At 54.8% G+C, this 25,193-nt stretch overlaps 8 protein-coding genes across 8 annotated transcripts; 5 read left to right on the top strand and 3 right to left on the bottom strand.

Moving 5' to 3' along the window:
• Nucleotides 1–34: 34 nt before the first annotated feature.
• On the bottom strand, nucleotides 35–1,629 carry CGCA056_v010851 (uncharacterized protein; the record flags this gene model as incomplete). Its single annotated transcript, XM_037326098.1, has 3 exons — nucleotides 35–1,259; nucleotides 1,306–1,392; nucleotides 1,451–1,629. 3 exons carry the CDS (start codon nucleotides 1,627–1,629, stop codon nucleotides 35–37), a joined length of 1,491 nt encoding a protein of 496 aa, XP_037176046.1.
• Nucleotides 1,630–2,147: 518 nt separating this feature from the next.
• CGCA056_v010850 (putative exonuclease) lies at nucleotides 2,148–4,271 on the top strand (the record flags this gene model as incomplete). The annotated part of the gene is made up of 1 exon (XM_037326097.1): nucleotides 2,148–4,271. The coding sequence occupies one exon, from the start codon at nucleotides 2,148–2,150 to the stop codon at nucleotides 4,269–4,271; it is 2,124 nt and encodes a 707-aa protein (XP_037175924.1).
• Nucleotides 4,272–5,058: 787 nt separating this feature from the next.
• On the top strand, nucleotides 5,059–7,040 carry PAY32 (Peroxisomal targeting signal receptor; the record flags this gene model as incomplete). The annotated part of the gene is made up of 2 exons (XM_037326096.1): nucleotides 5,059–5,229; nucleotides 5,283–7,040. The coding sequence occupies 2 exons, from the start codon at nucleotides 5,059–5,061 to the stop codon at nucleotides 7,038–7,040; spliced, it is 1,929 nt and encodes a 642-aa protein (XP_037175436.1).
• An 844-nt stretch (nucleotides 7,041–7,884) lies between these two features.
• Pon1-0 (Serum paraoxonase/arylesterase 1) lies at nucleotides 7,885–9,253 on the top strand (the record flags this gene model as incomplete). Its single annotated transcript, XM_037326095.1, has 4 exons — nucleotides 7,885–8,141; nucleotides 8,206–8,635; nucleotides 8,689–9,160; nucleotides 9,210–9,253. The coding sequence occupies 4 exons, from the start codon at nucleotides 7,885–7,887 to the stop codon at nucleotides 9,251–9,253; spliced, it is 1,203 nt and encodes a 400-aa protein (XP_037175435.1).
• A 1,264-nt stretch (nucleotides 9,254–10,517) lies between these two features.
• Nucleotides 10,518–11,398, top strand: Pxmp4 (Peroxisomal membrane protein 4; the record flags this gene model as incomplete). The annotated part of the gene is made up of 4 exons (XM_037326094.1): nucleotides 10,518–10,547; nucleotides 10,618–10,733; nucleotides 10,800–10,826; nucleotides 10,891–11,398. The coding sequence occupies 4 exons, from the start codon at nucleotides 10,518–10,520 to the stop codon at nucleotides 11,396–11,398; spliced, it is 681 nt and encodes a 226-aa protein (XP_037176035.1).
• Nucleotides 11,399–11,684: 286 nt separating this feature from the next.
• Nucleotides 11,685–12,932, bottom strand: CMT1-0 (Alpha-1,3-mannosyltransferase CMT1; the record flags this gene model as incomplete). Its single annotated transcript, XM_037326093.1, has 1 exon — nucleotides 11,685–12,932. One exon carries the CDS (start codon nucleotides 12,930–12,932, stop codon nucleotides 11,685–11,687), a length of 1,248 nt encoding a protein of 415 aa, XP_037175430.1.
• A 1,837-nt stretch (nucleotides 12,933–14,769) lies between these two features.
• Nucleotides 14,770–15,945, top strand: fgaOx3-0 (Chanoclavine-I aldehyde reductase fgaOx3; the record flags this gene model as incomplete). Its single annotated transcript, XM_037326092.1, has 1 exon — nucleotides 14,770–15,945. The coding sequence occupies one exon, from the start codon at nucleotides 14,770–14,772 to the stop codon at nucleotides 15,943–15,945; it is 1,176 nt and encodes a 391-aa protein (XP_037175432.1).
• A 4,097-nt stretch (nucleotides 15,946–20,042) lies between these two features.
• Nucleotides 20,043–23,787, bottom strand: CGCA056_v010844 (28 kDa ribonucleoprotein; the record flags this gene model as incomplete). The annotated part of the gene is made up of 5 exons (XM_037326091.1): nucleotides 20,043–20,583; nucleotides 20,690–21,037; nucleotides 22,199–22,565; nucleotides 22,621–23,607; nucleotides 23,673–23,787. 5 exons carry the CDS (start codon nucleotides 23,785–23,787, stop codon nucleotides 20,043–20,045), a joined length of 2,358 nt encoding a protein of 785 aa, XP_037175431.1.
• Nucleotides 23,788–25,193: the final 1,406 nt, after the last annotated feature.

Genomic DNA, 25,193 nt, shown 5'->3' with positions numbered 1-25,193 from the left:
ACTTGATGAATAGAGCAAGAAAAGACTGTTCTTATTAACAGTTGGAGCTTCTAGTCCGTCTTCCGCCTGCAGGGGGGCCAATCGAGTTGAGTTCGTCGGTAGATAAATCTTGCTTCGATCTCTTGGTTCTTCTCTTGTCAATAGCACCTGATTTCGTCAATTTCGGATGCGCAGTTCCTTGGTCGTCAGCTGGCTCGGGAGCTGCTCGTCTTTTGCGAGCTCGAGGTTGAGTAGCCTTTGGCATTGGCTCCTCGGTCAACTGACTTGGTATCTGGACCTCCTGCTGCAACGTTGTTGTCTTGACCGGGCTGTCTGCAATCCCCAATGCGTCAGGGTAGGTCTTTGGAGAGACTGATTTGGGCGGGCGGTTATCCCTTCCCCGCATAGAAGTCTCGACGCTGGCTTCTAACCGCTGGACCCGGCTTTTGAAGAGGTCAAGTTCCATCTGCAACGACTCCACTTGGTTTGCTCTGTTTCCAATTTTCGTGATATTACTGGCGAGGATGTCCAGTTCTCTCGGCATCAAGAACTCCGGTTTCGGGTCGTGCTTCCTGTGGTGAGTCTCCAGACTTTCTTTCAATTCGGCCAACTCCATCCGTATATTCGCCGTTTCTTTGGCGGTGTCCTTGGCGATACCAAGTGCATCCTTTGTAGCTTTCCTTGCACTTGCAAGCTCCTGGCGAAGATTTGACGAGGCGTTCTCCAGTTGTTGTAGCTGATATTTTGTAGTATGGACTTCTTGATTGAGCTTCTCTGTTTCAACTTTTGCATCCTGACAAAGCTTTCCGATCTCTGCAACGGCAGCGCTTGCTGTCTGAAGCTTAGTGTGCAATGGCGATGTAAGAGAGTCTTGGCGGAGAGACTGTCTCATACTCACCACGTCTTTCTTGACAGTAAACATGTCCGCTGCATGGTTGTCGATGTCTCGACGCAGATTCATCATGGTCCCGTTGAGCTTCTTGACCTCGCGGTCAATCCGAGTTATGGTATCATTGAATTGAGATACCACCTGGTACCCTGCAGTGTCAATCCTCTCAATATCCTCGCGCTGCGTTTCAAGATCGGCTTGTATGTCAAGCAGGTCGATGGATTCAGAAGCAATCGAGGCATGCCCGTCGCTCAAGCCGGAGTCGTGACAGTAGCCTTGTCGGCTGGCTTCTGGTGGTTTCAGATCCAGCGTACGGCGCACCCTCAATTCTGACGGATTGCTTTTTCTGTCAAGAAATAGGACTGAGTTTTGCCGTAGAAGAATTTGCGAGCTAACAACAGTGAGAATGAGCTACTTTGGGGATCTGCTGAACTTACTCGTCGAAAACATGGTTCACCGGACTGCTCAAACATTTGATTCCAATAACTTGTTGGCATTTCGCGCATGCGATGTCCTTTAATTCGCTGCACAAGCAGTTAGCGCTCCAGGCTTGATTCTTGCTTGAGAAATAAACTACCGCACCATTCAGCCACCAACGTTTGTGGCTCCCCCTCTCTGATGGGCTCAACATCGACTATTTTAACGTCGCCTTTGGCTTCTAGGACCGGACTGAAATATGACTTCCCGATTTGAGTCCACAAGTTGGCAAACTTGGCCAAGTTCGCCTGGCAATTCTTACATCTGCACTGAACAGTGTCCATCTTGTCACATAGCGTAACGTGCAGTTGGCTCGTGATGTGCAGGTGCTAATGAAGATGCTCGCTGGTGAACGATGTGATAGAAGGCAGAGACTCTGGCGCAATCAAGATGATGAATCCAAACAAAGGATGGAAATGAAAATTATGGCGCCGCTGATGTTGACGCGGGGAGTGAATTGTTTTAGTTGCGTGTTGCGACAGGGACGAAGGCACTGGCCATAAAGGTAGGTGCCATTGAAGATGTCCCTCCAGTGTCCCTGCCTCCCAGCGTTGACCAGGGTCCCTAGCTGTGACCGCAGGCCCTGTGTCCTTATCTTATCTTTATCGTGTCCCATTGGCTCTCCCCGCAAGGGACCCGTAATTAAAGTTGCGTCGCTCGATTGACAGAAAGTTGGATGGACATTTTCTGGGCTCCCGGTGAAGGTGCGAAAATAATCCTCCATCTTCAACCCCACCACTTTCTCAGAGGCGCGTTGTAACCTCACCACATCTCCAACTCAGCTTTTTGGAGGTTGCTTATCATGGGCAAGAAGAAAAATAGTCAGCCCTGGAGTGCGCAATTCGCAGATGAAGCCATGGCCGACATCAACGCCCAGCCCGCCGTCGCGACAGTCGACCCTGCCGTCGACAAGCCGACAGAAACCAGCAATGTTACGACCCGCGAGAGCTCATCCCAGACCCAAAGCAGCGAAAACCTTAAAAGATCTGCCCCGGACGATGATGACGAAGGATGGGAGAAGGTCGAACGATCGAACAAGAAGCGCAAGAAGATCCCCCGCGAAGGCTCCAATAACTATCCCTCAATCAAGTTCTCCACGAGCGCCAAGATCTTCGGCAAGATCAACCTAGCAATGCTGCGCGACCTCGTTCTCTACATCTTCGCCGATGGTACTGGTCCCAACTGGGTCTCAGTCTCCCATCGACCGAATTTCCGGAAGATTGTGGTGTTGATGGTCCCGGGACTCGAGGAAGCCATGTTCAAGGAGGCGGTCAACTTCTCGACGTATAAATCAGGTCCTTCTAGTAATCAAGATCTGCTGGAAACGTCACCTGATGACTACTATCCTCGAGAGCTCTCAGCCGAGAAGCTGCCACTTGCGCTTCAGAGTTTCGCCAAGATGTTCCCTCACATCTGGCCGGTCAAGGCTCCCGGCGACGACAAGTACATGAAGCTTCACTCGCCTTTGGGAACATTCTTGACCGCCCCTATGCCCAAGGACAAGAGTGACAGAAAGGGCCCCAAGCCAGCTAGAGAGCCGAACGGCTGGAAGAACGAGCGCACACGCATCACTGAGTTTCTGGCATCCCTCGAAGAGCTGGAAGTCGCAGGTCACCTCATTCACCCGGCACTTATCGAAGACGAAGAAAGGAAAGCATCTTTCAAGGTCCCAGACGGATGGGTTGTGTCAAAGGTCGACAAACTTGAGGACGGCGACGTACCCGAATCGGAAATCGAGACAGGTAGCGTCACGGCCGGGCGTGAATGTCTGGCACTGGACTGCGAGATGTGCATGACAGGCGAGAACGAATACTCCCTTACACGCATCAGCATCATCACTTGGTCCGGCGATGTCATTATGGACGAGCTGGTCAAACCCGAAAAGCCCATCATCGACTACGTCACGAGGTTTTCCGGTATCACAGAGGAGATGCTGAAGCCTGTAACGACGACTCTTCAAGACATTCAGAAGAAGCTGCTCGAAATCGTTACACCGCGAACAATTCTGATTGGACACTCGCTCGAGTCTGACCTCAAAGCGCTTCGTTTCTCTCACCCCTTTATTGTCGATACCTCGCTCATCTACCCTCACCCACGAGGACCGCCGCTTAAATCGTCACTCAAGTGGCTCACTCAAAAATATGTCAATCGCGAGATTCAGAAGGGCGGTGCTAATGGACACAACCCGATCGAGGATGCTAAGGCGTGCCTCGACCTTGTGCGCCAAAAGTGCGAGAAGGGAAGGCTATGGGGTGCGTCTGACTCTCAAGGCGAAAACCTCTTTCGACGCCTGGCAAGAGCCGGCACAGCATACAAGGCCCAGGGCGGCGACGTTGGCGGTCAAGTCACCGGCAAGACCAGCGCAGCGGTAGACTGGGGTGATCCGTCCAAGGGACCCGGTGCCGGCGCGACGCATCAGATCGGCTGCAAGTCGGATGCGGACGTTGTCAAGGGCGTGATTCGCGCTGTTAATGGCGACCCAGATGGCTTGGAAATCCCCGGTGGCGGCGTGGACTTCGTCTGGGGTCGCATGCGCGAACTCGAAGCACTTCAGGGCTGGTGGAACAGGAATCGGGTCGAGAACGCCAGCAGCGATGGTGGCCCTCCGGACATCGATTCTGCGGAGCTCGATCCCAACCTCGGCAGTTCAGACCTCGAGAGATGTTTGGCTCGTCTCTCAGCCCGGTTGCAGGCCATTCACGATAGCCTCCCACCTTGCACAGCATTCATCGTGTATTCGGGGTCTGGAGATCCGCGCGAGATGAGCAGACTGCAGGCGATGCAATCCCAGTGGAAACGAGAGTATAACACGCCCGGAAAGAAGTGGGATCAGCTATCGGTCAAGTGGACGGACACAGAAGAGCAAGCTCTTCGACGCGCCGTTAAAAAGGCCAGACAAAGCGTTGGCTTCATTGGTGTGAAATGAGCAGGCCAAGAGGGATGGTTTTGCAGAAAGACTCCCATCCTGGAAGTTATCCCTGTTCAGATGAGAGTCTAGGCGGTATAGCATAGACGGTCCATAGGACTTCGGGAGGAGGATGTCGTGCACTAAAGCGGCTGATGGCTGTTTACAACTGAATGATACCCCTAGGTTTGTCATAGAGGCGGAAATATGTGCTAGTGTAAAAAGAACTGGGGCAATGAGAAAGCCCAGGATAGTCTTATGAAGAAACGAATTAGATAGTCCTCGGTTCTGTAACTCCTTCAGACGAGACTCCAAAACTCAACGCAGAAGGGCTTCACCTCATTTCTAAAAGCCAAACCAATTCGAGGCACGCAGCGCAGCTCCTGGTGGCAGTGAAGTGTTTCCTCTTGTATCCATGCACAGCTCACATGCCGCCGCATCGGAATTCCACGTCCTGTTCAGCCAGGGTCCACACCGGTGCCACTGCGCTTATCCGTCGCAGATGCTCTGTGATTGGCTCCCCCGCCTCCGGCTGCGGAGAAACAGCCAAGCCCGAGCCCCACGCCGGCCTGCCTCGGTATGTTCTCGGAGACTCAAGTGAGTGGTGGTGCTCCAATTACAAACCATCCACCCTACCTGCTGGTTCTTCTCCAACTCGACCGACAACGCGTACCACATCCTCTACTCCTCAGACGCCACTCGAGCCGACGCTACCTGTCTCTACGCTTGCGGTTGTGCACTTCGACTGCACGTTGCACAAACCTGACCTCTTACCGACACATCTTCAGCTACCCACGGCACTGTCACCATGTCGTTCCTAGGTGGCGCAGAATGCTCAACCTCCGGCAACCCCCTCAGCCAGTTCCAGAAACACGTCCAAGATGACAACACTCTCCAAAGAGACAGACTGGTGCAGAGAGGGCCGAACGCTCTTGCTGGCGGCTTCAGGAGCGCCGGCGCAAGCACTCCACAGGATGAGGTGGGCAGACCCCGCGCTCCCGGAGTTGCACTTTGGGCTGACCGATATTATAGATGATGAACGGATTCCTGAACAAGGGACCCGGCCTTCAACAAGAGATCCCAATGCCGAACGGCGCGGTCCAACTAAATCCTGCGCAAGCCGTCCACCTCCGCGCGAACTCGACCTCCCCAACGTGGGCGAACGACTTCCAGAACCAGGCTGCCATGGAGTCCGCCTTCAATGCTCCTCCCGGCACACAATTCAGCCCCGAAGAATTTTCACGCTTCCGGCAGATGAACCAGCAGCCTTCGTCGGCCAGGGCGAGTCCGATGCCCAGCCAAATGGCGCAGCAACCGAGAATGGGAATGAACATGGGGATGAATATGGGTATGGGCTACAACAGCATGATGGGTCCATCCATGTTCCAGCCCATGTATCAGCAACCTATGCACCAGCAGCCGCAACAGGACGTTAAGGGCAAGGGAAAGCTGGTTGAGCTTGATGATAACAAATGGGAGGAGCAGTTTGCGCAGATGGAGTTGCAAGAGAAGGAAGACCAGGAGGCCAAGGCAGCCGAGCCAGAGCTTGACGAAATGGACAAAGCCATGGAATCAGAAACTGGTTTTGGTGACTTTGAGTCAATATGGAAGGGAATCGAGGCGGAGACAGCGGCGGCTAGAGGCATGGTTGACGACTCGACATTCGATAAGTTCGACAGCGAGGATTGGGGTCCTGATTTCACCGGTATGAGCAGCGACTGGGGCCGGCTTGGCGACCCGGTGGTGGAGAACTACCTTTTCGAGGAAGACAACTTCTTCAGCGAAGAGAAGAACGCCTTCGACGAGGGTGTTCGCATCATGCGTGAGGGTGGAAACCTGTCTCTTGCGGCGCTCGCCTTCGAGGCTGCGGTCCAACAGAACCCAGAGCACACCGAGGCTTGGGTGTACCTCGGCTCAGCACAGGCGCAAAACGAAAAGGAGACAGCAGCTATTCGTGCTCTCGAACAGGCCCTCAAGCTAGACCCGAACAACTTGGCTGCTCTCATGGGCCTAGCTGTTTCTTACACCAACGAGGGCTATGACAGCACCGCCTACCGCACCCTCGAGAGGTGGCTGTCCGTCAAGTACCCCAACATTATCGCCCCGAAGGACCTCCATCCCATGGCTGAGATGGGCTTTACAGACCGTCAGCAACTGCATGATAAGGTTACTAGCCTTTTCATCAAGGCGGCACAGTTGAGCCCTGATGGCGAACATATGGATCCTGACGTGCAAGTCGGTCTCGGAGTACTCTTCTATGGTGCTGAGGAGTACGACAAGGCCGTTGACTGCTTCACTGCGGCTCTCCACTCTTCCGAACTCGGAACGTCGAACCAGCAAGAGCAACTACACTTGCTCTGGAACCGTCTGGGCGCCACGCTTGCTAACTCCGGCCGCTCCGAGGAGGCTATCGCGGCGTACGAGAAGGCGCTTAGCATCCACCCCAACTTCGTGCGTGCGAGGTACAATCTGGGTGTCAGCTGCATAAACATTGGCTGCCACGCTGAAGCTGCTTCCCACTTCCTTGCTGCGCTCAACATGCACAAAGCTATCGAGAAGAGTGGACGCAACATGGCGTACGAGATTCTTGGCGGCGGCGACGGTGCCCGCGGCGGCACCAACACTGCTGCCCTTGACGAGCAGATCGACCGCATGACGGCGCAGAACCGGAGCACCACTCTGTACGACACGCTCCGCCGGGTGTTCACTCAGATGGGCCGCCGGGATCTGGCCGACAAGACCGTTGCAGGTGTTGATCCTGAGATCTTCAGGGGGGAGTTTGACTTCTGATCTGTGGCATTCATGTGTCAGGGTTGTACAGTAGTGAGGACCTGACGTTGGCCGCTTGCAACGCCATGTTGGGTTTGGATGAGAAGCGAATGAGAATACGTCTTACGAGTACCGGGTCGCCAAGTAGATATCTATCGCATAATTTCACAAGTACATAGTACTTGGGGTCGGGGAAGGACGTTCATTTCAAAAGTTTATCCCACTTGAGTACTGGTTCATCCTTTCGATCTCAACGTTTTTACAGTGAACAAACTTAAGCATGCCATGTGATTGTTCAGCCAATTCCCTCCATACGACGTTCGAAAAGCGTTCATTGTGCATAATGAGCCAGTCTTCCGGTGGCCATCTTTTGCATCGAACCCTATTGGTGAACGTGGACGCAGAAAAGAGTGTCTTGTACATCCGGACGACGGTGCCCGTCCCCGACGGAGGCGGAGACGATTACCGGGCGGGGCCGGGGGGACAAACCCGCCCACTGTAACTCAGCGAATGCCCGCTACGAAACAAAAACGTGCTCAAACTCACAACTATTGACTTGGCACCCAATCTGATGCTACCGCAAAACTGTCAATCTCTTGTGCCACAAAAACCTCAGGACCAGAGTTAACTGTAGAAAACCTCTTCACGCTTCTGAAGCTTAGTTGAGTTCAAACTCATACGACTTCTCTAGCAAGCTCAGAGAAGCTTCCAGTGGGCCGCTCAGAAGGGTCGCGGTTGTACCCGGAGGATCACATCCCTGGGCAATCTCATCGAACGGAGTACTCCTTGTTTATAAGTGTCTTCATTCACCTCCACTCAGACATTCCCTGTCACAGACACGCTCAACGGATTTTCTTTGGCGAAAATGGGCTTCATCCTCCAGACCGGCGTCTTGTTCGCCGTCATCCTCGCCGTGGGCCTGCAGCTCGTGTTGAAAGACCCCATTAAGCTGGGTCTCGGTCTCGGAAAGACGTTCCAGCCTCTCTCTGACTTTCCATACTCGTGCCGTCGCATCGAGGACACCAGGCTGCAAGCATGCGAGGACATGTGGCTGTCGGAGGCAACGCGCACGCTGTTCCTGGCCTGCTCCGACTCCCTGGCCCGTCAGCAGTGGATGCCCAAGTAAGCCGATCCCCACCCCCGAGACATGCAGCCCGCGCTGCCGGAGGCTGACTCCAGTCCCCAGCGGTCATCACTTCAACATCTCGGGCCGCTCCACCCGGGATGCTGTCGTCGCTTTAGACATCGACAAGCCCAAGGATGAGGGGTTCGAGTACCGCGCTCTTTCAACGCCCGGCTTCTCTGGTACCGCCGGCGATGGCTTGCTTCAACTTGTGGGTTTGACGGGCATTGATGCATCGGAGGACGGCAAAGTTGAGCTTCTCTTGGTCAACAACCGCCCTCCGGTAGATGCTGTCACGGGCGAGCTGCTCAAGGAGGCCAATGAAGGCGCCAATGCTACAATCGAGGTGTTTGAAATCGCCCCCGCGGCGACGGAGATGAAGCACATCCGCACGTTTGCTAATGCTAACATCTCCACGCCAAACAACATCGCCGCCCTCTCTAGCACTTCGTTTTACTTTACAAACGACAGTGGCGACAAGAAGAGGGGACTGGTGAGATAGCGGGTTGCCCGTCGGCTAGTGCACTACTAACATTCTCATCACAGGGATTCTTCCTGAGCGGTTTCTTTGGTCACGGCGATGTGTCCTACTGCTCTACTGAAGGATGCAAGCGCATATCGACGCACCACAGAATGCCCAACGGCCTGGTCCGCGGCCACGACGGGCTCATCTACGTGCCCAGCGCCTTGGCCGGCGGCGTCCAGGTGTACAGGATCAACCCGGAGACGGACGGGCTGGTCAAAGTCGCCGACATCCCCGTGCCCTACGTCATCGACAACCTGTCCGTGGACGGCAAGGGGGACATCTACGCCGCGGTGTTTCCGCGCGGGATAGAGATTCTACAGGCCTCCGAGGACCCGCTGAACGCCAGGCCGAAGAGCGCTGCGGTGCGAATTCGCAAGGAGACCGACGGCGAGTACGTGTGGGAGAAGGTGATTGAGGACGGTAAAGGGGAGTTGCTTCCTGGTTCCACTACGGTGGTTCACGATGCGAAGACCGGAAGGTTGTTCTTTGGCAGTAAGTGGACGTGAGTTTTCCCACTATGAATTAAGGCTGACTATCTCAGGTGTGACTTCGCCATTTATTGCTGTGTGTGAGCCGAAGCCTTGAGGGTTTGGAAGGGGTTTCGTATCTGTATTAGTTTGGCCCAACTCTTCTCACATTCCTGAATTGGAGTAAGTCTGTTCAACCCAATATTGCTGTTATAGAAGGACGATATGACGTGAATTAAAGCGACGGCTGAAATTGGCTTTGGACACTTTCAAACCAGCCACAATTCACTCAATGGCTTGCATGTGATGCTATGACACAAGCACGTCCACCTAAGATGACAGAATCGAGGTTCAATGAAGACAGTCGAGAAATGATGCACGAATTGCGAATTATGTTGGTAACCTTGTCACAACTCAATTGCGATTCGGCAAGCAGATTGCAGAAGCGGAAATGATACAACTTGAAGCATGTGGCAGTTGGAGGTGGCCCCGTTTTCAGAGTGCCAGCCACGGAGTCAGCAGCGCCAAGTCGCAGAGTCAAATTCACATGGAATTCGATACCACGTGGGAGACAGTGACCGAGACAACTGACTCTTGTATCTGCAGTACTCCATCTCACTGTCCATAACATACTTGCATGCAAAAGACGCCATTATCGTCCCGAGAGCTGAATGTGAGGAAGATGAGGTGTTGAAGGGTCACTGGCAATACCGTCCCATGTTTTCTCAGTCTTCCCGGGTACCAACACCCCTAATAAGTGACACAGCATCTGAGTTGTCGTCCTGTCACAACTCGCAGGCTGCATCACATGCAAAAAAAAAAAAAAAAAAAAAAAAAAAAAAAAAAAAAAAGGAGCCCGCAGCAATCCAAGACCTTCCCCGGACGGGCATCCCTGGGGACGGATTAGCGCCATCTCAACCGTGCGTCATAGGGACCTGTGGGGGAGCCGGGGGGGCTGGTACTCCTGAAGCGACAGCTCCAGCGCAAATCCACAGCGTGTCGTGCCGCAGCGCAGCGGCAGCGTGACTCGCCCAGAGCCGAAGCCATGGACATCCGAGGTACACCTGCCGCACCTGGGGTGTCCCAAGGTCCCAAAAGTCCGTCACTCCATCCCGTCCGTCTGCCGTAATCGACCACGTCCGCCGTGGCTTTTCTCTCTCCCCGACAACCTCACACACCCTTCCCTTCGCATGCGCAATTTGACCGATTGATCTTTGCATTCTTTTTCTGTAATTGCAGCATTTTATCCCTGAAGACCCATGCGCTGAGCGGAAGAGTGCCAACTCAAGAGCGACCGTTCGTCGTCGCAAACACCATCATTTCCCTACAGCGAGCTGCGATTTGCCGAGGCTAGCCAGGCCACCCCCGTTCTTGTTGCCAACATGTCGCTCGCCGCCCTCGATGGCCTCAAGGTACGATTGCGAATGCATTGTCAAATCAATTCTGCCTTCGTTCGGCCCCGAATGCTAACGCGCAACCCAGGCCGCGATCGAGCGCATCATCCTCGACCCCAAGTATCACGACATCCTCGCCGTCGTCAAAGGCGCCCGCAATGGCGCTGTCTACGGCACCAAAGTCCGCTTCCCCCACGCGCTTGTGTACGTCGCAGTACCCGTTCCAGATCCGCAGCATTGTGAGCATAGCTAACATTCTTCCTTTGACAGAATGATCTTCCTCTTCCGCTCCGGAACGTACGTCTACCTCCCCGCATGTCTCTCCCCCCGAACCCATCGTTAACACCCTTCTCCCTCACAGCTTCCAACAAAAAGCAAGCCTTGTATTCAAAGCCACCCGAACCCACGCCCGCAACCTCGCAAAGTTCGCGACAATCTACAAGGGCACAATGTACCTCCTCAAGCACTACGGCCCGACCCCGGGCAAGGAGGGCCCCTACGACTCCTTCTTCGCGGGCCTGTTGGGCGGCTACCTCGTCTTCGGCGGCCGCTCCCCGCGGACCGGCAAGATCTCGAGCGTCAACCAGCAGATTGTCATCTACGTCTTCGCCCGCGTCGTCCTCGGCCTCGCCCGCCTCGCCGTCGTTCCCGGCAAGGGTCTCCCCGTCGTTAGCCGCGAGGACCTGTCCGCCAAGATCAGCTACTACGCCTGGCCCGTCTTCGCGAGCACCAGTTGGGCCATGGTCATGTACCTCTTCCGCCATCACCCGGCCGATCTGCAGCCCAGTCTGCGGAGCAGTATGAATTACATTTACGTACAGAGCAGCGAGTGGGACTCGCTCCGGAACTTCATCTGGCATAACAAATAGACGGACAGGGGCGTAGGAGATATACCACCACGATGAGATTTTGGATGCCTGCAATCACCTTTGGCGCTGTTCTGTATTATGAAGGCAAGGGTTGGCGTTTGGAGGAGGTCTTTTGGACGGTTGGCTTTCTACAGTCATGGGGGGAACGGATGTCCCTGCCCGCACATCGGAGGCAATGTTGTTCTATTTCTACAACTTCATGACGTGGCGTTATAGACCAGTCTTATCTACTATACACAATAACGAGTTTGACTTGGATCGGCTTGCGCCAGACGCCCCGGTCTATCTATATATGCTTCCACCCGTTCTCCCACATGATCTGCATCTCGTTGATGAGACACATTTCCCCCGGCTCACTTCGCGGCAACTCACTCGGCGGCGTCTCATCAACCCACTGCCGCAGCTTCTTCTCAACCGCCCACCGCTCCAACCTCAGCTGGATACCATTTCGCACCCTCAGATACCTGTTCGCCCAGAATCCAACCACCGCAGCCCACGCCGTCGGGAACCGGTCCATCTTCGTCTGCTCAAACACCTTCTCATTGTACCCCACGCGCACATTTGGGTTCAGCCATACCCCATTCTTGCGACTGAGAGGGTTATCCGCATGAATCAGGCAACACTCCGACCCCTCCAGGTGCATCGCCGCAAGACTGTCCTCGACACCGCGGAACCGCAGTCTCTCGTCATAAAATGGCGCCGCATCGAACACGACCATGCCGTTCCAGCACGACTTCACCTCCACGGGCTCCATCGTCTCCGCAGATGCTCGCGCGCGCGGACTGTGGAACCACGGCCAGTACCACGACGCCGTCTTCAGACCCGCGTCGTCGCGCAGCGCAAAGGTGTCGTAGTAGTACGGCCAGAGGATGAAGTCCATGGCGCACGCGGCGGCGTAGGCGCCACCGCGGGTGCCCAGCAGCATGTGCACCTCGCGCGTCTCGAAGACGACGTCGTTGAGCCAGATGACCTTGTCGAACCTCCTGTCCTGCGAGGCGAGGAGCTCGGCCAGGGGATCCATGGCGCGGTTGCGCTCGCGGGCGAGGTATGTAACGCGGCGCATGTCGAATTGGTTCTCGTGGGGGTTCCATGTCCATCCGGGCGGCGGCGGGCCGAAGCCGGAGGACGGCGGAGGCCGGTCGTGGATCTCGGCGAGCTGTTCTGGGGCTGTCTTGCCGAGGATGATGGTGTTTGAGACGCCCTTGGCGTTGAGATGCTCCTGGAGGGAGGAGAGCCTGGCTTTAGTGTCGTCCTTGGAGCCGGACTCGACGGCGGAGAAGTGCACGCGGTCGGGACCGAGGTAGTCGACGAGCTTGAGTATGTTAGAGGATACGGGATGGGCTAGGAGGGCCCCGTTGTTTCGGTGGATGCTGGCGATGAAGAAGGTCTCATTGCCGGGGTGCCGGGAGGGGATAATGGCCGGGTAGTCGGTGACGGGGCGGTTGCGGATGATGAGATAGGCGTCTAGGGCGAGGAGGAGCAGACACATGTGGAGGAGGGAGGTCCGCTTCAGGCGGCGGATGGGGAGAAGCATGACATCTGGTGTAAGATGTTCGGATGGGATTCAGAGGAAGGCGAGTTAGTGCACATTGAGGATAGTCATCTGTTTGATTTGGTCTCATCCAAGGCAGATAGCATTGCCTGGCCTATCGGGAGCCTCAACTCGAGCACTGGGTGCCAGAACTCTAGGACTCTAGGATGATGCGAGGGATCGATACACTTGACGGACTATGAAGCTATCACGAGCCTCAGATGCGAGTCGCACCAAGAAATGCCAAGCTCATTTCCTACCCGCAGCGGAATGTACCCCTGGCCAAGTGCGGAGTGCATTTCCGCGTCTGCAAGGAAGCGGGTCATGTTGGTGAGGTACGTGCATCGTGGCGCACGTGGCTGACGCAGCAAGTCCAGGATATTGCCGACGCCACATCGGTATCTGAATGCCGAGAATCAGGGTGCGGCGGTGAAGATTTCGATTAGTCTACAGGCCCGACCTGGCCTTGCATCTTCTTACGAATCAACCAACACTTTTTGTCTGCCCATTCAAACTTGCAATTTTTACGTACAGGAACCAAGCCTCGACCCCGGCAACGGCGCCGTCTGATTACTTGAGCAGAGTTGGCATAAATTTCTGATCGGTGGCAGAACCCTGAACCATCCCCACCAGGACTCATGACAACGAACCAGATGGCAGAAAGCCCACGACAAGCCTCACATTTCCAGCTCTAGCCTCGACGAGTTTCAAAGGGTTGGGCTTGTTCCCGGCCAAATCCCGAAGTCGGCATGCAACCTGCGTGTTTCTTCCTGTGAAAGTGGAGACACTCGACCGGGCCGTTGCATGCTCCCCTCGTGGCATTTCTCAGCACGTCAGAACTTTTCCCCGAGTTTAAAGTTGTTATCGCACTTTCAGCCTCTAGCAGCATGCAGGGCGTAATAGAAAACGGCTCATCTGCTGCTCGGTTTCCAGCACCAAGACCCTGGTCCCTTGATACTGTAGACGTCACTCCCGTTTCTCCAGAACACCAATTCTCCACCTCGGCCCCGTCCCGTTGCCTCGCAGTCTCTTTGACATCGTACTATCGGATTTCTAAGCAAGTTGCTGCCAACGTGGCTAGAGGTCCCCGTCCACCTCCATGATTCGCTACTTCGAAGTTTTCTCCCTCAGTCTTCTGCAGCATGTCGCCAGGAACGTGTCCCCCTCTGCGGGGGCCACAATCTTTCGTGTAGTCGAGTGACTTGGGTTTGTTCGAGAACGTTGGCTTTTGCCAGGAACCCGCGGTTTGCGCCTCATGACAGGGCCGAACCGCTCATACGGACGGCCTCACTGAGCTGAGCGTCGCGGACCACAGGTCTTCTTTCGGTTTCACCGCTCGGAGGATGGAGGGGCGGAAGGGGGGAGAAGAAAGAATGGGGCCTCTTCCCCCGAGAAGTTCAGAGAAAGTCTGGCCGGACCCGCTTCCCGAGTTGTCGCCGTGTGGTGGTCCATCACGGGCCCCCCAAACTTCCCAATTTCTAAGCTGCCCCTCCATGGCAAGAGAAAACTTCTTCGCCCAATGGATCAACAAACTCATGCGGGCAGATCTGTGGTGGGGGCCTGTTGCCGAGGATCTCTTGACGATGGTGGGACTCTCCAGATGCTTCTACGGCGACACTCCTTGGGTGGGCTGTTTGTTGACTTACACGATGTTGTTCAGTCGCATAAATACCCTCAACCCTCCCGCTTCAAGTGAAAAGAGAGTTTAAAGAGCCAGACACATCTTCAACACAGTCTCCTGCATCATACTTCTCACAAGCTCAATTATTTGACAACTCTTCTCTCTTGATACCCCTTTTGTTTCTTCACTTCCAGTTCGTCCACCAGAAACACCGCTACAATGGCCGCCGAGAACACCAAGCTCTTCCAGCCCCTCAAGATGGGCAAGATGGACCTCGCCCACCGCGTCGTCATGGCCCCCCTCACCCGCTACCGCGCCGACGACGACGGCGCTCCGATCCTCCCCATGGTCGCCAAGTACTATGCCGACCGCGCCTCCACCCCGGGCACCCTCCTCATCAGCGAGGCCACCGCCGTCTCCGCCGCCGACATTGGCGACCTCAACCTCCCCGGCTTCTCCACCGAGGCCGAATGCGCCGCCTGGAAGCAGGTCTTTGACGCCGTCCACGCCAAGGGCAGCTACATCTTCCAGCAGCTCTGGTCCCTCGGCCGCGCCGCCGACCCCGACTTCGTCAAGGGCCGCGGCTACAAGTACTGCTCCTCCTCCGACGTCCAGATGACCGGCCGCCCCGTGCCCCCCGAGCCCCTCACCGAGGACGAGATCTGGGTCAAGATCAACGCCTGGCGCGACGCCGCCAAGAAGGTCGTCGCCGCCGGCGGCGACGGCGTCGAGATCCACGGCGCCCACGGCTACCTCGTCGACCAGTTCACCCGCGATTCGGCCAATAAGCGCACCGACAAGTGGGGCGGCTCCGTCGAGAACCGCGCCCGCTTCCTCCTCGAGATCGTCAAGGCCTGCGTCGAGGAGATCGGCGCCGAGCGCGTCGCCCTCCGCCTGAGCCCCTTCGCCACCTTCCAGGAGTCCTACAGCACCGACCCGGACACCTGGGAGCAGACCATCTACATCATCCGCGAGCTCAAGAAGGCCGGCTACAAGCTCGCCTACATCTCCCTCGTCGAGGCCGTCGGCAACCCCGTCAACCTCGGCATCGTGCCCCGCCAGCCCACCGACGACGTCCAGCCCTTCGCCGAGGACCGCCCCCAGACCCTCGACTTCATCCTCGAGGAGTGGGACAACATCTCCCCCGTTGTCGTCGCCGGCGGCTACCTCGGCGACAGCGCCCGCTGGGCCGTCGACGAGCGCTACAAGAAGTGGGACGTCGCCGTCGCCATTGGCCGCTACTTCATCTCCAACCCCGACCTCGTCTTCCGCGTCAAGAACAACATCCCTTTCACCCCCTACGACCGCTCCACCTTCTACCTCAAGAAGAGCAACGAGGGCTACAACACTTGGGAGTTCTCCGAGGAGTACGTCAAGGCCAACGGATCCGCCTAAAGGGATACATATGATAATATGATCAGATACGTGGGCATCAAGGCATAGCACTGGAGTTTGGGTTTGATTTTTAGACACACATATACCGTATAGAGACAATTACATTTCTCTTTTCTCTTGAATGGGGTCTTTTATGCCTGTGAGGTCAATATGCAAGTGGGCAATTTCTTGATGTTTCAGAGGCGTATCGTGGATAATTCAAGTTGCTATCGCGATTGGCTTATTCAGGATGCGGTATTAGTCTGTGAGACTTGGTGCTGTTCATACATCAAGTACATTAGCCGCCACGTGAATCGAAGAATGGCGCCGTACTCGTGTGTCGTCGGATACCAAGCATCCCAACAACGTCAGGGGCAAGTACGTACAAGTGTACTGGAACTAAACTCATTACCAGTACGAGCAACTAATCCTCTCGCGGAGACCGTTCACTTTGTTGCTGGGCTCTTCCGAGACGGCCTACTTTTCCTGTGGCTGTACACCTCACTATGCTTCATTGTTGTCGTCGTTGTCGACGTCAAGTATAGAGAAAATATAGCAATAAAGGCACAGGAAAATTAGGCGGTTTCTTCATTCCAAGCCCGGTGAAGTGGTCACTGTTCTGGATTAAGGATGTTTATGTATTAAGGCACCTTAAATCCGGCTTTTGCGGTTTTCCGTGTCCCTTCTTATCAGTTCCCGAATCGCACAAGCTCGTCCTACGAAAACCTTCACACGTACATACACAAACTGAAGTTCGATCACTACACAGGACGCAAGTCACTGGACTTTCATTCTGGAGGGCTTCGATGATACAAGGGGTGAGATGAACCATGTTCAGGCGAAACTAAGGCCACAGTTGTAATCTATCAAGTTGGGAGACGTATCACCAATGCAATCAATATTCCCCTCTTCGGCAACCGGAAAGATTGTCTGACCAATGCAACATGCTCATCAGAAATGCTATCGTTTTAGAAAACGCCGCAGGCGGTCTTGGGTATCGTAATTCCCACATGAAGTCTCCGCTGCTGCCGAGAGCCTCTTTCTCAGCCTGCAGATGACAATCATGCATAGCAAGTCTTCGACGACGAAGTCAGCAGTGACACACCAGGTACACTTTGAACTGTGTCACTACAATACTAGCATAAATGAAGTGCTACGGTGTCTGTTGGACCGAAGCTTGGCTTCGTGACTTCTTCTTGCCTCGAATTATGAAGCCGGTCCAGTCTGATATCTTGACATGCCGACTAGAATGCAATCTACTAAGCTCGCATTTAGAAATCGTAAAACCGAAGTTACGACGCGCGTAACACCGCAACATTAGAAGACAACACTACCCCAGAACCCATCCTGCGAAGTCTGGGCGCATGTGAATCGCTTGACATAGCGTGCACAGGTCGATGCCAACAGACTTCTTGTAGTCAGTTTCTGATCATGCTATGTCATCGATGACGAAGCAGCCTGACCTTTGAAACATAAGACTTGTTTAGCAAGAGAACAAAGACTGGGCGTACTCGGAGACTACATCCGACAAGAGGCGAGGAATCTATTCAAAGCCCCTACATGTTCTATCAACTGTATGACAACAATTACAGCAAATACGAAGGCGAACATTGAGCATCAAACGAAAAGAAAAATATCCTTCAACCTGATTTTCAGAGTTCAATTTATGCTACAAGGAAAATTTAGCCCCTACTTTAAAGCTGGACTTTGCTCTACATATTAGGCTATCTTAATGCTCCGATCTTTCCGCCATAGGACCGACCACCCGTCCGTTCTATGCTGCAAATACCGATGTTAGTTTTCTTGTAACGGCGAAGACGATTGATTCGACAAGAAAGATATTGAATTTGCTTCATTTCACGTACCAGACCGTGTGTCTATCAATGAGCAATGAGTGCGAATCATAAGTATGATAAAAGACTCTATCTAGTATAGGTGTGGAAGTCGAAACTCCATCAGGAATATCACGACGTTTCCACACGCAGGAACATGGAATTGGCCAACACCATCAAGCAAACAACTAGAAATTCTCCTACACGCGCCTCATCACATCTCAAACGAGTGCCGTCAATATTTGGCAGTCCACCAAACCCATCGAAACCCGCCCCAAGAACCCAAGCCCACTTTCATAACGCCTCCTCCCCGCCTCGACCCTCATGCAAGCAAGCTCGAGTCCTCAGGACAAGCGGCCGGTTGGCCCAATGGCAAGGCGTCTGACTACGATTCATAACCAAAAAATCGTGCAATCAGGAGATTCTGGGTTCGACCCCCAGGCTGGTCAAACTTTTTGGCAGAGAATGCCGCTTCAAAGCTTGGAAACTAATGTCGTGGGGTTGGTGTAAGTCGGCCGCATGGTGGATATCGCGAAGAATTTTTTCCCTTTCCTGCCATGCGCCAGCCAGCGCGCCAACGTGGGAAACCCGCTCTAAAGGTCCACCACACTTACCTAACTGACCAAGCTCGACTGACCCCGGCTCTGTCGACAACTCATGAACCATGGCCATAATTGCATAGTTACACGAGGAGAAAAGGGGAATTTCCAAAAAGTTACTTAGATGAACGGATGCAGAGGAATCGTTCGAGAATCCTTCGTTGTATTCTTCGGTGGGACTTGGCACAAGAAGTCCGAATAGAGAGAAAAGCCGCATAGGTACTCTGTACATAACCCCTGCAACTCCTGGAAGAGACAGAGAGAGTGACAACAACATGCAACCAACGCAGGGGGGGTTGGTTTCCTAAAACTCAGTGACAAACAGGTCGCAACGTCAAGGCTCGCGGCGTCGCCGGCCGGCAAAGCGTGTCTTCGATGTCGATCCCCCTCATTCCCGCGCCGTCAAAACGCAACGTGGGCGCGCGACCGTAAACCACATGGTTCATCGAGGAATCTCATAAACAAGAAACATTAACCACCACACGCACACACCCCTACTATGTAGGTGGAGCGAGCACTGAAGAAAAGGCGTGGACCTCACATGTCGCCTTGCCTTGCCCTGCCTGCCCCCTTCTCCACACAAGGTGAACAGAGCGTTCGCACCAGGACCCGGATTGCGGCTGTGTGCCTGGTAAGGCGGAGACACAGTTTATCAGGCCTGACTCGGCGCCGCCCTTTTCCCCTCCGCCCCCCCGCCCCCCCCCCCCTCCTCCCCCTTCCCTCTCGCCCAAAAAACCTCACCCCGGTCCCCCGGCTGCCCAACTTTCATAAAAGACCGGTATGGCCTTGGGCCTTGGGCGAAGCTTTGGCCATCTCGATAGACTCCCGAGCCTCGAGGGGGGGTTGGTTTGGTTGGCGGCGGCGGCGGCGGCGGGGTCATGAAAGAGGCACGGGATCCCGGGTGCCAGGGGGGAGGGGGGTGTTCGTTCAACGGCCCATGGGATGTCTTCTCTCTCCCGCTTCTCTCTTAATTCCGTGATGCCTGTCAGTCAAGGCCGGCAAGGCCGCCCTCACAGCGTCGCAACCCGAGAAAGGCAAAGAAAGATCGGCCATTTTTTTTCTTTAAAGTGCTCGTGTGTTGTTGCTCCAGGATGCCATGACTTACCGGGAACCATCACTATATATTATCGCGCATCGTTCTGTACACTGTGTACCTGTAGTGTAACGCAGAACCAAGACTCAACGGGCGTCGATAGATATCATGACGGATTCGGAAAGAAAACCCTCATAGGAAGAACAATACTGGGTGGGGTACTCTGACCTCCCGGGGCGAACGTTAGAAAGGAGATGATTACTTTTTTTTCTTTCTTCCCTGTTTCTTCTCTTCGTATGCGAACCGTGGCTTTTCTACATGATTATGATACACGCCATAGGGTCGAGTCGTCATGCGACGGAGACCATCTCTCTCTTCCGTCAGATGGCATCTGCCCCATTTTCTCTCTCGAATCCGTGGCGAAAAATGGCAAAAAGGTCATAGGTCATAGAACAGGTCATAGAACCAGACTTTCCCCTGCCGTGGTCCCCAAGTCCCCCGAATGCGAGAAAAAGCCAGACGCCTGCCACCGCCCTTTTCTTTCCGCGCGATGGAGAAAAATAATCCTACACATCAGAACCGTGAATCGTTCCCCTTCCCTGGACACAGGGTATACACGTGTCTGTCCGCCTTCATCAGAAAGGAAAGAGTCGCTTAGGCGTCCCAGTTGTTGGTCTGGTGCTTCCTCTGCTCCTCGGCCTGAGCAGCATCGCCCTCGGCCTCCCTGGCCCGCGCGTTACGAGCCCTGCGGTTGTTGACGGCTCTGGGGTCTTCTTCCTGCTTGCTAACCGCAAAGTTGACCCTGACCTCACGCCCGCGGAGGACCTTGCCCTCAATCGCGGCTCTGGCCTCCTGCGCAGCCTCAACCGAGTGGAACTGTGCGTGGGCAAACCCGCGAGGCCAGCCCGTCATCTTGTCGACAGCGACACGTACGTCCTTGACATTCTGGAAGACGCCGAAAAGCTCGTTCAGCTCCGCGTCGGTGGCCTCGAAGGACAGGTTTCCGACGTAGAGCGTGTCCGTCGGAGCGTTGTTGTCTACGGGCGGACGTTGGGGCCTTGAGCGTCTCTCAGAGTTCGGAGCCTTGGCCTCGGTCTCCTTGACGGCGATGCGACGGCCATGCCAGAAAGTGCCGTCCACCTCCCGAACGGCCTCCTGGACGGAGGCTGCGTCCTTGTAGTAGACGAAGCAGAAACTGTATTCGAGCCATGTCAGCAAACCATTCTTCGTCGTTCTCCCCTTCCTGCTCGCGTAAAAGCTATCGCGAGGGAGAGGGAACGGGGCAAGGATTAACAACGTACGTCTTCCTGGGAGGCTGCGAAACGCCAACGACCTCTCCAAATTTGGCAAACGCCTCAGCGATCTCGTCTCTGGAGACCTTGAAGGGGTAGTTCTGGACAAAGATGCAGTGTTCACTCGGGGGAGGACGGTTCGCGCCCTCGGACGCATACTGCTGCGACTGCTGCTGCTCCTCCTCGCACAAGGCGATGGAGCGGGAGAAGGCCCTCGGGGCGGCGACGGAGAAGCATCTCGCAGCGTTGGCGGAGCGCAGGGCAAAGGCGATGGACTGCGTCTTGGGCGCGGCGGACGCAGCGGCCGAGATGGCGCTGGTCAAGCTGGCGCGGGTGGCTGCACGACGAATGGACTGCCTGTATGTCGGGGTGGCCAATTAGCTCCAGTTCGTGCGCGACATTCCAGTATGAAAATCTCGACGATAGCAATGGTGTAAAACTCACATTGTGAAGGATAATAGTCCTGGGGAGTGGGTGGGATATGGTAGACGACGATGGCGATGTGAGCAGACGGAGGTAATCGACTGACGAGCGAAATGGAAATTTTTGGTTTGCCGTGTAAAGTGGTCTCGATTGGGAACGCGCTAGCCCACATTGGGCTCTAGCGCACACGGCCGTGACCCACTCCGAACTTCAGTCCTCACGGTAGGTACTAACATTACCATTCGATATTTGCAGATGCTCTGTGTCTTTGATTGTATTTCACATACTTCTATGCTATCTAGGGATCAAGTTCACGAAAAACACTGTATTTCGACTCAAAGGTCTTGGATTCATCTAGACGATTAAAACTTGTAGCTCACTGGCTACTCGATTGCCCAACGAGAACCAAGCTCGTCGCTGGGAGACGGACTAGATCTCCGCCCCGGCCAGTCGAGATTGTCAGAATCCATGAAAAGCGTCAATCATCGAACCTGCCCCACGGTTTCCCCAGAACTTTTGATTTTTCTTCCCGACGCAAGGCTTGGGATCTGATCACGATCCCAGCCGACATTGCTTTACCATGGACCAACGCGTGGGTATATACATCTGAACACACCGACCCCTTCCTGTCCTCGCCATACCGATACCCCGTATCGATTTTGCTTTCCAAAACGCAAGAGAGAAAAAAAAAAAATTGGCGCCGTCTGACTTTTTATCAACCGACAAAGCACGAGGGTATCAGGGCGTCCCTCGCTGCCAGCAATCCACTGGGCTCGGACTGACTGAATGTGACCTGCTGGCGTAGAGCAACGTATTGGCACATTCGACACAAAAGATAGGAGATGCGATTCTCCTGACCAAAAAAAAAAAAAAAAAAAAGAGAGAAAAGCATAATCTCAGGGTACAGAACTGTAATAAAACACGCGAACCTCTCGTGAAGGTCACGGACGGTGGAACGTTGTTTTGACTGGGTCCACCAAACCATCATCCCGCGTTTGCGATTTGCCGCTCTGGTTGATTCAAGTCGGCGTGATTTAAGAGATGATGGAGTGTATGCTGCTAGGACTTGGGCAAGGTCCTTTGTTTGCTCAATACCTCGCCTCTGCAGGACGATAACCGCCGTTGACTCTAGGTGCTTCGTACTGTACGCCGGTCATAGAGTCAGGCCCATTGGGAATCGCGCCGTTCAGCCCTCTAATAGGCGGGAGCTCCCGACGACTTATGTAGGGGTCCGTCTGATAAGGTGCTTGCTGAGGGGGCGGTGGTACTTGGGCTTGCGGGGGAGCCTGGCCTGTTGGCGCTTGTTGCATTCGGAGGTTGTGCAGTTCACCCTGGAGACGCTGAATATCAACTCGGAGGTTATGGTTGTCCTGTCGCATGGCGTCGTTCTCCTGCATCACGGTATTGTTTTGTCCCTGGACAATCCGAACGACATCCGCCATACGCTGGTGCTCAGAAATTGCTGCAACTAGGTCAGATATCTCCCGCCGCGACCGAGGTTATCGTTAGTTACTTACCCTTTGTAAGAATTTCCCACTTGGAGGCTTTGGAACCCCGCTCTTGGGGCATCAAGTCTCGCAACTGGTCGAACAGTTCCTTCATTTCCGTTCTCCTCTTTCGCTCCGCCAATTTATGACTCTTACGCAGCTCTGGGGTGCGGCTGTACGGCTGGGCTCCTGTTCTCGAGGCGGCGTCGTCATCGCGAAGATCTCCGATCTGCTTATGTTGCAGCGAGTGGTGGTGTACTGGAGGGAAATCGGATGAGGTGCTCGAGAGGCGGTTGTTGAAGTCGGTAGGCTCGTCCAAGCGTCTTTGGCCCGGGGGCAACCTCGATTCGGTGGTAAACTGACTGCTGGCGATGGATTCGGCAACGCTACTGCGTCTGGAGTCAAGGTAGGCATCGTGAGGCCCGATTCGCTGAATCTCCTCCTCCGGGAAGGCCCAAGCTTGACCCTTAGTCGGCTCGGCAGCCCTCGCGATGTTGCTGGTAGCGGGTCCGGTGATGGCGGGTGCGGTTCGGATGATCTTTGGATTAGGGTCAGGATTTCTGTCATTACTTGGCTGGTAGCCGTTGGAGATGCGGTGTACCGAGAGATTGTCCAGACCCTGACGCGGGTTCCTTTGCTGGTTAAGAGTATTTTGAATCGACGTTGTCGACTGGTTGTGACTTGCGTAGGGGGAGTTTCCGCCTAGCCTCATCTCGTGAAAACCCTGATTTATCCTGCTGTCGACACTCTCTCTGCGTGAAGCGGTGCCGAAGTCTTGAGCAAGCAGTTGCGGATCCGAGTTCAAGGACGTCGGTCGTTCGAATCTACGCGGATCGGCACTCCCGGGTGTCGTCGGCGAAACCATGGAGGCGACGCTCATGTTACTCGCGGGCGACACAAGGGGTTGGGGTACTAGGTTCGCCGTGACTGGCGAGGGCGTCTTGTCGGCCAACGATGACTGGTAGCCTGAGCCGGTGGGACTGAGGACGTTGCCTACACAGGAGGCAGCAGAGTTGTCTGTCAGGGTGCGTGTTAGCTAGATGGTCGTTGCATCATTCGTAATGACTCCACCGTCGACGTACGCTTGCTGGATGCATCTGTGCTAGAGAAGTAGGCCGAGTCGCGGTTCTCATCTGGATTCAAGACCCCTGCCAACCCCGCGGGCAATTTCTGAGAGATTGGTCGCTGCGCGTCCATGTTGTGTGGTTGTCGTAAGCTACTGGGAAGAACGAATGCTGAGACCTATGTCGAGCGCAAGTCGGTTCGAGACGGTGGTTGGGGTCGACGGCTCAAACGTCTAGGGCGAATGACTCTCGGGCGAGGCGAGGAAGATTAAGTAGACGGGCTATGTGCGCAGTAGTACCGTTGAGAACAATCGAATTGTCCGTGGCCCGACGACGAAGATCATGCGATGACGGCAGCCTTTTGAGAAGGCGTCTGGTAGTCGCAGGCTGGTCAGATGGTTGAGACTTGAAGGTAAAGAGCGTGTGGTGTTGGATACGGCGGTAATGAGGAGGTGATGGTGGAAGGCGAAGGCGACGGCGAGGATGCAGGACGGGGACGAGGTTAAGTTGGACGAAGTCAAGGAAACAAGGAGGAGAGGTCTAGCAAACTCGAGGGTCGGCGTAGGCGAGGGCGGGTGGAGGAGAAAGACGGCTGGAGGCAGTCGGTTTCAAGACTGGGAAGAGCTGGGGGTGGAGGGGATAAGATGGAATTGAACAAGCGGCAGCGCTAGGATGACTTGGCCTGAGTAGAGCAGCCAGACGTGTAGACGCAGACACAGACGCAGAGCGAGAGCAAGAGCCACAGCCAGGAGCCAGTAGAGACCCACAGAAAAGAGCGAAAGAGACGGCACCAGGGAGAGCGACGGTCTTCGTACCGTGCAATGTACCTCAGCCGGGGGGGGGGGGGCCACGATTGCACAGGTCAAGCCAAGGACAGGGCAAGACACAGGGTTTCTGGGGACAGGGGGGTAGGGGCAACGAGGGAGTGAGGGTAAACTATCCATCTCTGCTGTATCCGTATGAATACATGCACAAGTACCTTACGTTCGTTACCTTACCTCACATGGGGGGGAGCGGATGGGGATGTGGCCTGGCGGTGATTTGGATTGTGCCTTGGTCAATGGTACGAATACCTGGGTCATATGTGTGTATCTTATCCCACATCCCATTCCCTTTTTTTTCTGGCCAGAGGGGCATAGAAGACTGATGAGGACAAAAGCAACGTGTGTACTGTGATTTGCAGCGATTCAGAGGGGGCACAGAGATGCAGGTCCATGTTCACGTCCAGGTCCAGGCGAGCGAGTTGACGCAGCATCAACAGCAGCAACGCAACTGACTGGGTGTTTGTGATCTGGAGAAGAGTGAGGGGAAAAGGTTGGGCAAGGTAGGTAGGTAGTGAGTAGGTAGGTACCTAGGCTGGGAGGTGGGCGAACGAACAGGCGCCGGAACATGGACGCTGGAGTGGCACTGGCGTCTATCCGTAGGTAAGGCGCGGGCAGGTAGGGTGCCCAAGTGTGAAAGTGGTGAGGTGAGGTGATGTTAGGTTAGGTGCGTGCCTCTTGATCTGGGTCTGGTCCTGGTCCTGGCTCGAGCAACGGC

The sequence above is a fragment of the Colletotrichum aenigma genome (genome assembly GCF_013390185.1).
Source record: "Colletotrichum aenigma strain Cg56 chromosome Unknown KSG_Cg56_contig07, whole genome shotgun sequence".
NCBI lineage: Eukaryota > Fungi > Ascomycota > Sordariomycetes > Glomerellales > Glomerellaceae > Colletotrichum > Colletotrichum aenigma.
This window is presented reverse-complemented; position numbering and strand designations above follow the sequence as displayed.